The 15,045-nt window shown below is 29.1% G+C and overlaps 1 protein-coding gene across 1 annotated transcript in view; it reads right to left on the reverse strand.

The window, feature by feature from the left end:
* LOC107164872 (protein turtle homolog B-like) overlaps positions 1 to 15,045 on the reverse strand; it is a 349,438-nt gene that overhangs the window by 213,678 nt on the left and 120,715 nt on the right. Inside the window, exon 2 of the mRNA XM_015512862.2 lies at positions 11,968 to 12,106. Within this exon, the coding sequence (XP_015368348.2) occupies positions 11,968 to 12,106 (139 nt within the window). The remainder of the gene's footprint in view (positions 1 to 11,967; positions 12,107 to 15,045) is intronic.

The following is a 15,045-nucleotide window of genomic DNA, read 5'->3' on the forward strand; positions in this document are numbered from 1 at the left end:
TGTGCAAATAACTCTACACAAATGAGACACAGATTTAAAGACAAAATATACCAGTAGTTATGTAGTAGTCACATTGAAATATAATCCGAACGAATGAAACATAATATAATCATTGACTTTCCCGTCCCTATATGTAATCTAGAAATCATAAATAAATTATATTATTATGATTGACCCACAAATATACATGTGCATACTGCATAGCGTTATAAATATTTTAATTGTTTTACGTACTTATAACCATTCAACTACCCTTACACTCACAAGCTGAGAGTTATTTAGACACATGGAAGATCCACACACCCCTCCCCCCCAATTATGGTTGAATGTACCAGGTTCAAAATATAAATTAAATACTGTTACCAAATTCACGGTCCAGTTAGGTACATTCGACTCTAATTTAAATTTCCACTTGGTTTCCGTGACTATTTACAAACCTCACAGCACTCGAGTTCACTATAAATTCACGATTATCAAATAAAATTATTTTGAAACGAAAAAAACTGATATAATATATACCTAGGATCTATGTAACATAATTCATTTCCATTTTTAAAAGAAGTTGAGTTATTGTAATTGCCTGTAAAATGTATTGCTTTTTTAAGTGGTTAAATGGGATCTTAAAATTTGAATTCTTGATTTAAATGTTGGTCAAATTATATAATAGGTATTTACGAAGTTGTCAATTACTAACACACGTTAAATTATCATAAGGAGCGTTACAATTCGCAGTAGTATTTTAGTCCACATCTGTGACAAATTTTACACACATAACAAAATAAGTGGCACTAAAAATAACGTTAAAAAACACCTTCTACTAAAATATACACCAACCATGTCAACATTTAATAGAAATATTATAGTTGAATATAAATGATCTCGAAAAAAAATTGTAAAATTCAGAATTTACTTGTACATTGAATTATATAATATTTATTTTGTTTTCCATTAATATCAGATTCATACAAATAATACATTTCGATACGTCTACTATCTTAATAATAATTATAATTTTTAATATTTTTTCAACGATTCGTCGATTCATATTACGATAAGTGATGTACGACAAGTAAAGCATGGTTTAAAATGTTAACATTTGTCAGCAATCAATAATATTATGAATTTCCCTTCTTTGAATTTTACTTTGACATATACTTCTTATTTTTTTAGTGGAATTTAGGTCTTTAAGACCTGCCCACCAAACGAATTTGTCACCTTCTATTGACACACACAAACGTGTTTTTAGACACACATTTAGTGTATTATTTTTAGTTAAAACATTTTCTACACCCACCATCACAAGAGAAGCAGCAGTAGTAGTACAAGTATTACTCTGTAAAATTCCGTTGGTCATTATACTGTCGTGCCGTTATATTATTATACACTTTTGGTCAGCCAAAGAGGGTTTTTATTATTATTTTATACAAACACCACCTCGCCGGTGTTCCCGCCGCTCAGCACTCGATGGCCTTAATCGTTTTTCACTATAATGACTGGGTACAACGCATATTGGGCTGCAATTGTAGCCACAGTGGCAGTGGCAGTAGCAGTAGTAGCGGTGATGGAGGTGGTTGATGTGGTGGTAGTGCCGCGAAAGAGAACTGCAGCCCTACACGTACCTCCTCATCCCACCACCCGATGAACCCACCACACTTTTTCCGCCAACACCGCCATCACATTTAATTGCTACCCCCCTTTTTCCTACACATACACGTTCACTGTGCAGTGTATAATATGTACTGCCGACTCGTCACGTGAAAAACAACCCTTCACCGAGTCATTCCCGGAGCCGCCATCCCTCATGGTCTTATAATTCAATTATTACGACAAACGGACCGTTGTGCTGTGCATGTGTGTGAGCTCAGTCCCGTCTCCTACACAACAATCATACGGTGGCGGTGCTGGGTTTCCTAGTAGCACTCGCGCTGAGCTAGAATCCCGATTATAATTGGAAGATTGTATCACATAAACGTATAATATGGGTGCTTGTACTAGTGCGCTTCCGTGCATGGGTGTGTGTATGTATATGTGTGTGTGTGTATGTATGTGTTGGAAACGGTCATCCGCGAAATTGGAGAAACGATGGACGTATGCCAGTCAATAACGTATATACCAATTGGTATTTCTTCTCATTTATCTTAAATGTTATCTCTGCCACACCTTTTCAATAAAATTGAAACTGCTGCGTATATATACAGTATATATATATATATATATATGAGTTATATCATTTCTGGAACCCAATACTAACAAATTTGAAAATAAAGTAAAATGGACAGAGCATTAAAATAATATTATACCTACCTGGTATCTGGGATCGACAAAAAACGTCAAAAAAAGACTTTATTAAATTACTACTTAGTACTTATTAGTATTGTTTTGAAATGTAAAATTAATTGTATAAAATTAACTAACAATAAACAGAATAATAATGAAAAAATAGTATTAACTTCATGTTTTTAAAAGTATAAAAAACATTCAAGTACTCTTACTGAAATCTGGAAAATTAAAAATAAGAATAATTATTGAATATCTTATGGAAGTAAAAATATTTAAAAATATTTTATTTTATGTGTTTCAGAGTAGGTATTAGTTAATAATTATGAGTAATAGATATGATGATCATTACATCGGAATAAAGTATTAACATACATAAATATATCTGATATTCCAGTAGTTGAATAAATAAATAGATTTTTACTGCATTACATTTATTTGAACTTCACTCTCAAGATTTTGATCCTTATAATACTAAGTTAATACTCGTATGATGTAATATCTGTATGATAAAATCACAAAAGTATTTCTAAAATTAAGATTTAAGGTTAATCGGTGAATGTGACTATCAAAAATCAGTAATCTCTAAAGACATTACATTTAGTATCAATGATATAAAAATCTTAATCTAGTATCGTGTATCTAAGGAATTATCGCGGATAATTTATTAGAAAGGTTGTAATGTATAAGATGTAACTAAATGTTGAATGTTCTATATGTCGCTCATCCGGACATTATAAATCGCGTCGAGGGAATTTGAAAGCCATCAATGGGCTTTTGATATTAATGTCATAAATCTTCAAACTGTGTGTTTTTTAAGTATCTTTGGATTTGAATTTCGAACATTACAAAATGTTGGTACAAAAATGTGAAGCTATGATTTTTATTAGTTTATGATAATTTTTAACTACCTATGGTAGAAACATCAATTATATGTGTTTATAGGAACAAAAAAAAATCTGTGTTGATTGCAGACAACATTATGATAGAATCAAATTTAATATTATCTCCAATCGCCACAATATATTGAATTGAAAAACAGAAAAATTGAATAAAGAATTTATAAAAAGTCACTGATAATTTATTGTGTAATTTATTAAACTTTATCAAGGATGAATTAATTAGGAAACGTACGTATGCTTCATACTACTGAACAATATTCTAGAGATATAATAAAACAATATTCTAGAGATATAATAAAAAGTCTGAGTGTCGTCAACAATAAAGATCTGAAAATAATAATTATATATATATATCAAAAGAGATGCTATAATTTTTGAACGAAAAATAAGAATTTAAAAAATGTCAAGATAACAAACGAAAAGCTATAATCAACTGACACCTTCTTAACCATTTGAGCATGTATCTAAACTATTATCATGAAATATACCTACCGATAATTTTATTACAGTATTTTACTATTGCATGTCATGTTGTATATAATCAAATTTACATATGTCAGTGTTAATAAAATTCAAATTTATAAATAAAAACCTTGAAATTGAGTACATGAAATAAAAATTATTGATTTTTAATTATATGATATACAATATACTACCTACACTTGGAAATTTTTATAAAATTTAGTACCCTATAAGTTATTTTCAGAAAAAAAGGAAATAACATCTTTTTTTATTACCTAAGTAAAATAAATTTACAAAATGTAAGTTATTTGTACAATGATGAAATTGATGGAATACATGGAAAACAGTGATAATGGAAGCTATCCTAAAAATAGGTATACCTTAATCACATTACCTTAATACTCTCAACAACTACTAGAATGATTGGTAAAATATCAACTACACCAGATATTATATTATATTGATTAAAATACATTGTATTATATTATACTTAAAATGTTTGTAATTAAAAATCTGGTGGAGTTCATATTCTAGCACCCATTCAGGCAGTTTAAATTAAAGAGGCTTTGAAGTACTTATAAAAACAATTTTGGCATATCTATATTAGGTTTATATAAATGTATAATTAGCATTAACAATATTTTATCGTGAATATTAAAATGGTTATGATGGAATGGTTGACTAAAATAATTTATTATTAAAACTTTAACTGAGTACCAAGGAAACTAAATGAAAAAAATCTTACTACATTTTGGTATTTTTCCCTGAGCTCTTTCTCACTAAGAATAGTATTTAAATTTCAAAAATCAGTATGAAGGCGCAATTCGTGGAAATATTTAGATGTTCATTAAGTTTGTATTATCTGTTAAACAAAATTTCATTATTTTTTATAAAATATTAAAACAATACATTTTATGCATTTTAATATCATATTCTACGCAGCATACATTTCTATTTAAAAAAATAAAATTTAATAGTTTATCAGTCTTTGGTTATCCAACATACTAAAATGTTTTTAACTATTTATCTATGGTAAAATAAATAGCGTAATTTATTGATTAAATATTATTTGTTTGAATATAATATCAAACAACGTACATAACTACATAGTTCATAAAAATACTTTTTGATTTGCGTGTTCAGCTTTATACAACTAATATACTTATTATTTTATCATGTATAAATGTATAATTTTATTCACATAATAACAATAGTGTTGTTTCACATACTTTCATATTATTAAATAATTAAATTACTACAGCAAGAGAATTATTTATTAAACAGTATAAAACAAACAAATTTTAAATTTTTTAACAAAGTTTGATACACCATGATATGATTTACATAATAAAAAAATAAAGTTGTCTTAAATAATGATATTATATTTTAAAGTATATTATATATTTTTAAATGATAAATTTGAAATTTTATAAATTAACATATTTAAAAAATAATGATTGTATGTACAAAAAAATAGCCTTAATAACATCGAGAATATTGTAAAACAAATACAAATTATATTTTAACCTTTTCAGTGCCATATATTTGTCTTCTTATATATTATTACACTTCTGCAGTGCAGATATTTCATGTTTTTTTCCGACTTTTAAATTACACTAGCTAGACTTTTGAAGTCATTCTAGCTGTGTCAAAGTCAAAAATTAAATTCAATCAATGCTGCTTAAGATATTTAACTTTGTTAACGTAGTATAATTAAATATGGTAATTAACTTTGATAAAGAATATTAGTAGCGATTTATAGACTATGACAAGTATCTAAGGTTGGTAAGAGCAATGTTTTTCATGATGAGTATACATATACGTCCAAAGTCCATTACACTGAAACGGTTAAATAAATTACGATACTTAATTTAGTTCGCGAAAAAAAGATTTTCTTTTCATTGTACTTTCATCATTTTCAATGCAATAAGATATATATTACGTTTCATCTTCTATAATGAATGCACACGGATAAATTTAAGTATAAACATTAACGAAAATTACCTTATAAAATAAACACAACATGTGAAGTCGTATAACTTTTTGAAAGTGTAAACTTGTGTTGTAAATTGATCGGTGCAATACATTTGATTGGAAATTGATTTGATGGCATTGAAGAGCAGCTGTATGTAATGCTAGCGATGGTCGATGATCGCGCAACATATTGCTTTTATGGTAACGATATGCGTTGGTGTTTATATTTTATGTTGGATCGTTGTTTTTTTCTTTTTTTCGTACGTTTCCCGAGCACACGTATGGATATTTGAGATTAATAACCTACTCGTCTATTAACTTATACTGTTTCATGTCTGATGAACATCAACAGCATCGATAGTCAAGGTCAATTTTAACAGGCCCGTATACAGGAGGAGATTTAGGGGTTCAACCCCCCACCCCCAATTTTTTCAAGTAATTATATATTTATTATAATATGTTATCGCAATCTTGTCGGAATGCGGAATTAAAATATTTTAATCCCCCCCCCCCCCCCCAAAAACTGATCCTGGATACGTGTTTGGGTATTTATATTGAACAAAGACGTAAAAACAATGTATATCAATGGAATTTTATTGGCAAACAAGCGACTGCTAACAATATTACTACCACAGAATTTTAACGGCAGTCGATGTAGGTGAGAATTTAAAAAAAAGTTTTTTTCGAACCCACAAAATCAATAACAGCAAACGTAAATTTTAACAATTTCGTGTTCGGGGTCCGAGGACACGATGTTTTTTTTATTGTTTTCTTCCACACTATCACAGTTGTTTGCTGCCATGCACACACAAGTACGTGAAAATATACGCAAACTCGTGAGTAAAGTATGAAATCCTGTCGTCCACGCTTATCCTATTGTTACATTGAATAATAACACTTAGTTACTAATTAAAAACCAATAAGTGAAATAATACCCAATAACAATAATACACGTGTCAGTTGAACGATGTTGAACGTGTATTGTTTTTCCGGGAATTACTCATGTTTCGACTAAATTTCACAAACATATTGTTACGCAGGCCGCCCGATATTTTTGCTCTGGTTGATTTTTTTTTGTTTTATTCTCGTTCAAAGGCAATCTGCACAAGTGGGGGGGGGGGGGCAGAGCGGGGACATGCGTATAATAATTAATTAAAACGCAGCAGAGGCGACTACAGGACGCACGGCACGACCTTTTTGTATGCTGTAATAATACGACTGGAAATATTACACACCGTCGCCTATAGCATTATAATTGTTAACATTATTATTATTATTATTACTGTTGTTGTTATCATTAGTATTATTATTACAGCAGACGTTTGTGTTTTTTAACTCGGATTCCACAGGATCGTTAGTAGCAAAATGGATTAATCCGTTCATTCCGTTCGTTGTTTATAGCACTGGTACCTCCTATACACAATTTGCAGTGTTCTAGAACACGTGTTATTATGTATATACTATGATATTTCGTTAGTTTAATTACGTTATATATATATTATGATGAATAGTAACCACTTAATGGTAATTATATGATTTATTCTGCAGTTATTTAAATGCAAATATATAATATAAAAAAATAACGCATATATAATATATAGGTTCTCAAATTGTGGAGCGCATTTAATATGCCATTGCATATGGTGGTTCATTAAATACAGCATGAATAACACGACGGTATAGAAAATATATCAGTTCATTATTTATGGATGTTTGTGGGGAGGGAGATTTTATATTATTTCATGTAATACTTCCATGGTTATGTATTTATTATTATTTCCGAACACAGAAAATACACTAATAAACCGAAATTGTTGACACACAACTCGCAAAGACGTGGAATGTGGATAATATTTAAAAACCTAAAATGTAGGTAATTTTTTACTTTGACGATAAGCATTCCTAATACGGCTCCTCTTCGTCAAAAAAAAATTGTTTTTCTACTTTATTATTTAAATATAAATGTATTTTTATTTTATCAATTATATTATATTAACTAGTGGTACGAGACTGTTTCTTAATAAACATGAATGGTATACAAAAACTAAATTTGGGTACCTCTGGGATAGGTATAATACGAATAAAATATATTTTTTGACGAAATGCACTATACAATTCAAACCATAACTAACACAACATAATTGTGACTAAAAAGCAGTTATATTTTTAGTATTTAAAAATAGTATTTATGTATTTAATAATGTAAAAACAATTAATAGGTACTTATGGATTTGTACATTAAACTATGACTACCTAGTACCTATAGGTACTTTAAATTTATATTATAATTATTTTGGTTTAGGTATATATTTTATAGACTCCACATCTAAATCGATTTTTAAAAAAACTAATTTATATATATATTAATTCAGGCGATCAGAAACTGATTGATAAAAATTATAAGAAACTTGAATATTATTATTATTATTTATTTTAATGTCCAAACCCAAATATTATATTAGGTCATAATATACTATCTCAAATCTTAATAAATACATTATAGATGTAACTATGTATTCAGTCAGTCATTATCAAACGCTACTCTTATCAAATAGATCCTAAGTGAGTATAGGTATTAAAAAATCACATCACTAATCACTATAAGATATTAACTAAAGTAAATAGTGTTAATTGTTAAATTTTAAATTTCGAGGAACAAAATAAGTTGTATTAACATAGTTTCAATAAAAACTATTTTTCACATTGTAATTTCAATAAAAGCACTAAAAATAGTAGATAGGTTGGTAGGTACACTTTAAACTATAATAAGATAATATGTTAACAAGGCTAGGTTACTATAACTTAAGAAAACTACGTTAAATATAATAAAACCTAAAAATATTAAAAATATTTGAGATTAAATGAATACCTACAATGGAGAAAAAATGAAAAATTGCTAGACATGTATACACAATTTCCGTTTATAAATGGGACGTTTTGAGGTATTTTATTGTCTAACAGTGCATATCACATAATACTAGTCCCAGAAAGCAGTATAAAAAGTTTTAACATTGTATATATATATATATATGAAAAAAAACTTGACATGACAATAATAATTCAATTGTATATAACTGCATCATTAGTCACGTAGACAAGTAATAAACAATCCTTTTTACTTGTAATAAGTGATTTTGTATTGGAGTGTATAAGAAAACAGTCTTAGGTCTGTTAATCCACTATGCATTAATAATTAATATTATAATCAATTTAACTAAAAACAATAATTCTCCAGTCTTTATTTATTTGTGAATATTTTTTATCATATCATACTAATTAAATTTTATCAATAAATTCTGAGGAAAAACTAAAGGACATTATGACGTTCAAAAAGTTTTTAAATATCTACTTCGTATTCGATTTTTTAACCACCAAAAAATAGTAGGTATTAAAAAAAATTGTTCATCAAATTTCAAAATGCCAATTAATAAACCACGTATTACTTTTATAACGATAAATTATTATATATAGGTGCTAATTTAAAATCCACTTTAAGACATAATTCAATAACGGTAAAAAAACGGTTGATTAAAAAAAATTTTTTTGTGTTTACATAAAGAAATAAAGCAAGATTGTGTAGCTAAAATTAGTCGTCAATTTTTTTATACGAACAGTATTAGATTTTTAATTGTTTATAGGTAAAAAAAATGTTTTAAATCTAATAAATCAATTTAACTCATTTTTTTTTAGTATTCAATATAATTGCATGTATCTAATCAATAAAATTTACAATACATGCCCTTTACTTTCAAGTTTATTGAATAAAAATATATACTATACATTGTATGTAAGAACTAATTTACTGTGATGTTTCTGATTTTTGAATTTTGGATCCCACATTTTTAAAATATTTTGTGCAGATATTGTAACGGAGTCACCGGATGCGAACATCCGTTACTTCAAATAAAGTATACAAATGCCTTTATGGTATCATCTGCTGGTTTATTTCTATGATAAGGAAATATTTATATACAATATAAGGGGAGTGGACGGCTCGCGCTCCCACACCGATAAGGTTGTGTATGGATGCGCGGCGGTCCTTACAAAGTTGGGTATAGGTTTAATTGAACAATGAAGGGGCCCGCTCGAATAAGTGGCGTCGATCTATAGCTCCGGACGGGAAGCGTGGCCTAGGCAGGCGCGCTTGGGGGGACAGTACACGTTTGTTATCGGCCATTAAAAGGCCCGTTTTAGGTATCCGGCAACTTTACGGATTGAGTTGCGGGTGATGATCTGTTGGTGAGCCAGATGGTGGCTGTGATTATCTGTTTTCTCAGCGTTCTTGGTTCTCGGCGTTACGTTGCTCGTTCTATTGGTGTTGTTGACGGCGCTGACTGTAATGCTCGACGAGCCGCAGTATTTCCGCAAGTTTCTTGTTCGTCTCAGCTCGTAAGCTGCGTCGGTGTTTTCAGCCCGGATACGGGCTATTTTAATAATGCGGTGTGGTCGGCGTTGGCTTCAAAGATCGTCGCCGTTCGCGGGTCTAGACTCTGGCTAGTCGTGTCCGATTCGCTTCTTTAATGCACTGCAACGTGTTTCGTATTCGGCTTCGTCGTCAGTCGTTCTCCTTTTCCTTCTTGTAGACAGCAATGAATCTTGTTTGATAAGTTCTTGATGTCTTGAAGGTTGAAGGAGTACTGGGTGTCGATCTGCTTTGCTTTGCTTTGCTTTGGGAGGGGTGGCTATGCCGTTTACTATTCCAGGCTTGTGCCTCTACTAGTGGATGGATTTTGGGGTTGATTGGTAGGTTCAGTTATGTTAGTCAGTCCAATTTAATGGGTATGGTTTGAGTAAACGTTTGGTGGTTGGAGGGGAGTGGGTTTTACCTAAGAGGCGGATATGATCGTAATCGGAAAAAGAGTTATTGTAGAACATTGTTTTTGATTGAGAGCAAATGGAATTTTGGATAGATTTGAAGTTGGCTGATTTTAAAAGGGCCGAGTTTCTAACGATAGAGGGCATACCGGTTATCGTGCGTATGCCGATGTTTTGGACGGATTCAATACGTCTCCAATGGGAGGGGCCGGGGCCGATAAAGGGTGCCTGGGTGTCGATCAGTAAAATGCACCCGTATATATACCAGTTTTTGCTGTTGTGGCTGTTTTCATTGGCGGAGAGTTTTGTTATGACGAGTGAATATGACATCGATCCTATGATCTATTCTGCTCCGTTGATGTCATTTTCGCTCGTCATAATCGTTGAGCATACTTGTGAAGAATCACCTAGTTCTTATCCGTATGTACGGTTGCTCGTATGATTCTGTCTTGATATGTGCATTAAATTGGTGGCCGTGAGAACGGCAGTTTTATGTGTTGTTGTTTGTGCCGTATCAATATGTATAAAAAAAAAACTCCCCGTAAAAAGTTTGTATACTCCAATATTAGGTTTATATATATATATTATATATAAATCACCAATGAAGTAAATTTAGCTTATAATATAATATGTATATAATAGATAATAAATTAAAATCCACTTCGTAGACAACATGGTCATATCGCGTATACATTCTCATGACGAATCAAATTATGTATTTGTGATGTAAATGTAGCAGATGATAATAATAATATATATTACATTGTTCATGCGATTCCTTTTGAAAATATTTTCCACCTAAATATCGATGCATAACAAAATGTCACGTTCGTTAGAGATCTATTTGAATTTGAAGCGCTGCAAGCTCTGTTTAAATACGATAATTAAACCAGAAACTTGCAACGTGAAACATACGTACGATGGCGCTTTTAACTTAGACTCCGCCTATACCCTTCTCATTACAGAACACTGGTAGTTCAATGTTCTTGACACCCCTTGTCAAATTTCCGTTCAATAAGTTCTTCGAAAATCATAATAACACAGTCAGTGGTAGTCAATGAAATATGATTAAATTTCATTCCCACAATTGTGTAAGAGGACAATGTTATAGCATGGATTTCAGAATAAGTTTATTATATCAAACAAAATAATAAAAATACGATGTCAATATTTATTTTTTTGGGAAAATTATGAGCAATATATTATGTAAATACTTATATAGTATTATTATATAAAATAATATTTGAAGCCCATTATATATTTTTTTTAATATCATGATCCCAGACATCTTAGGTTTAAACATTTTCAATTTTTAATACAATTATTGATGAATTTATACACGTAATACATAAGTACATGTACGGTGCTATTTATAATTTTTTTTTTTTTATTGTTCTTATGAACATCGGCGACAAAGGCCATTAGTTACAGTGATTTATAATTGTATTAGAAACAAACATTACATTCAATATATTTATATAATTTTATACATAATAGTATTTATAATAAGATGAACAATAACACCATAAAATCATACCTGTATAATGGTACGCCAGAGTCATCTTTGAACCAGAATACCATGTATACTTTGTCTGCTGGATTTGGCGAGGACACGTCACAAGGAAATTTAACAGTTCTACCTTCCACAGCATCTACAGGAACAAGTGGCACAGTAACTGAAACATGAAATAAAAAAATTAACAATCGAAAAGCTTCAACTTTTATTTTAAATTGGTATATTTTTTTAATAATAAAAAAAATAATAACAGCAAAGTACTCAGATGACTACAATATAAGTTATAATAGTACCTAACTAGTTGTATGTTTAGTAATATAGTATAGTGTAAGTTCATATTAATGTACTTATATTTAAAATAATAACAAGCATTACGAAACCCCAAAAGTGTTGCAATGAAAATTTTAAAATTTTGCCTACACTGAATCTTCTCTTGATATATTAATATTCAGATTCAAAATCGTCGTCATTTTTTAACACTTTGTTCGTAACAAAAGTTTAGTGGAGTTAAAAAAAAATCATGTGCCCTTTAATGAGAATATCACATGAGGGACAGAAAACTTTTTTAATATTGTCATTTTGGACGTTGGAATAAACGTTGCCACAATATACAAAGGGGAGGGGGTTGGTCATTAATAATTTTTTACTGAAGAGTTTTTATTGTAAAAGGTCATCATTTTCTAATAACCAATTTTATCATCGTTTAAATAAATCCAGTCAAATAAAAACATAGTATTCCAATTTGGTGACGGCTAAAATTTAACTGTGACAAATATAATACGTGATCTTCCAATAATAATGCATAATAGGTATTTAAAAAAAATACGTTTCAATAATTCATTAAACGTTTGGTCGTTAAGGTTAGTAATTTAATAGAATTTGTAATTATTTTCAAAAACCAATTGTACCAACTAGTTATGAATTATTACAACGATAAAGACTATAGGTACAATGAAAATGTCAAGACCTTAGAGTATATTATGTTTTAAATCTGTTAATTGGTTTTCAAATTTAAACATATAATTCTGTTGTACAAGTTGATTAAACAATCACCAGCTTCAATTTATTTTCAGTATCATTTAATTTACATTGCGAACGCGTTTAACGCTACAGACGTTTACGCTTTTCATTAGTTTAAGTAAATTGATTATAACTTTTAAATGATCCACAGAATAAAAAAGGAAGGAAACTACAATACACGTATATACGTGATGATGATATTAAAACGATAGTAGGTATTAAAAACTTTAGCTACAGTTATATAATTGCATTTTTAGAAGTTTATATCAAGATCACCAAGTATATGGAAGTAATTTATTACATAACACACGAATCAATTGCGTTTCAAAATAATTATGACCAATTTATTTAAGTAGAATTCACTAGTGTGTACGTAAAAAGTTTTTGGATTTTGTAGACCACTTCCAAAATGATAAACATTTTTCTTTTATTTAAACAATCGTACGCAGTTTAATATTAGTAATAATAATAATAATAATAATAATAATAATAACAGAACGTTGGAAAAACATGGAACATTTTACAGAAAAGAAGAAGTATTATTAACACGTCTAAGAATTGGACAAACTCGCTTCACACACGGTTACCTAATGATCAAAGAAGAACAACCCAGGTGCACAACATTCGGAGTTAACTTGACTATCAAACATAATATACTCGTCGAATACAGACAAACAGAAGATGCAAGAACCAAACACAACATCACAGAATTTCTATACCAATCATTAGGTCCAAACGTATCAGCCATCAAACAAACACTAAACTTCATAAAAGAAACTGAAATCGAAAATTTATTGTGAACAAATAATATAAAATAATATGTAAAAACAAAACTACCTATGTAAAAATTATGTAAAAACAATTTAAACAATCCGCTGCCGAGGCTTATTTCTAAAAAAAAAATAATAATATGTAAAAACAGCAATTAATAATTTAATAGATACTTGAATAAAGTATAAATTTCACATTTTAGTTGATTTTGCAATTGTATTCAGATAGATTCAATGGATTGATATTATATTTATAATAAAAATTTCAGGACAATTAATTCACTCATATAACTTTTTCGTTATTTAAGTAAATATTAAAATAAATTTAGTCAACAGACATTTTTGAAGCTAGAAATTTAAATAACTTTTTTCTTCTATTAGTTTAGTAAGTAGTCTTTGTTGTCTGCTATTATAATTCTTGAGATAAATAACCGATAATTTGGGCCTTGATTACATTTTTTTATCATATATATAAATATATATATATTATTATTTTGTTCTCGTTACTCGTTAGTGGAGTATCATTACAAAATCTCTTTGAAGCTAAAGTTTCGTGGAATCATAATTAGAGTACCAACTTTCAACAAAAATATGCGTGGCGTATTATACTGTCATTGAAGTGGGACTATTTGTATACTCTTCTAGAAATATTTTTAGCTAATCATTCAGAAAAAAATCTTAAAGAACAATTAAATAACTACACAGTATTACATTAGTATGATATTGAGGTTTATTAATGATTTGTAATATGTAGGTCAAAATTACATCGAGACCATAATACTCATGAGCTATGAGTATTTCTCTCTTAGAGTACTATAATTCATATTAATAATATTATGCTATCCAATTTTCGTTTTGACATGACAGCAAATATTTATCGTGTAAATAAAAATAATATTATGAGTGTTCACTGATCATTTTGTTATGAATGGACTGTAAAAACTAATTCTTGATATTAAAATAATTTTTGACAAAAGTTTTTTCTTATTTTTTTTTATGAAAATAGTGACATAAATAACAAAGAACATCTTTAAAACTTTTTCAATTTCCCTGTTAAACTCTGGAACATTTGGTTTATGCTTCAGAAACTGTCAATTTTGTATAGAAAACATCAACCGGAAACAACTTGCTATTGAGACTATTAAAATAGAGTTTTAGTATTCTGCATATTTGCTATATTTAATTTGTTTTTTTAGTTTATCGCTTTATTTCTTACAGATAAAATAATACAAAATATTGTAATGGTATACGTTATAATATACGTAAGTACATATTTATACAAAATTAACACTTATGGATACAAATATTT

This window comes from Diuraphis noxia, unplaced genomic scaffold, assembly GCF_037042655.1.
Source record: "Diuraphis noxia isolate RWA-SAM2 unplaced genomic scaffold, SU_Dnox_SAM2 contig0003, whole genome shotgun sequence".
In the NCBI taxonomy this organism is placed as follows: domain Eukaryota; kingdom Metazoa; phylum Arthropoda; class Insecta; order Hemiptera; family Aphididae; genus Diuraphis; species Diuraphis noxia.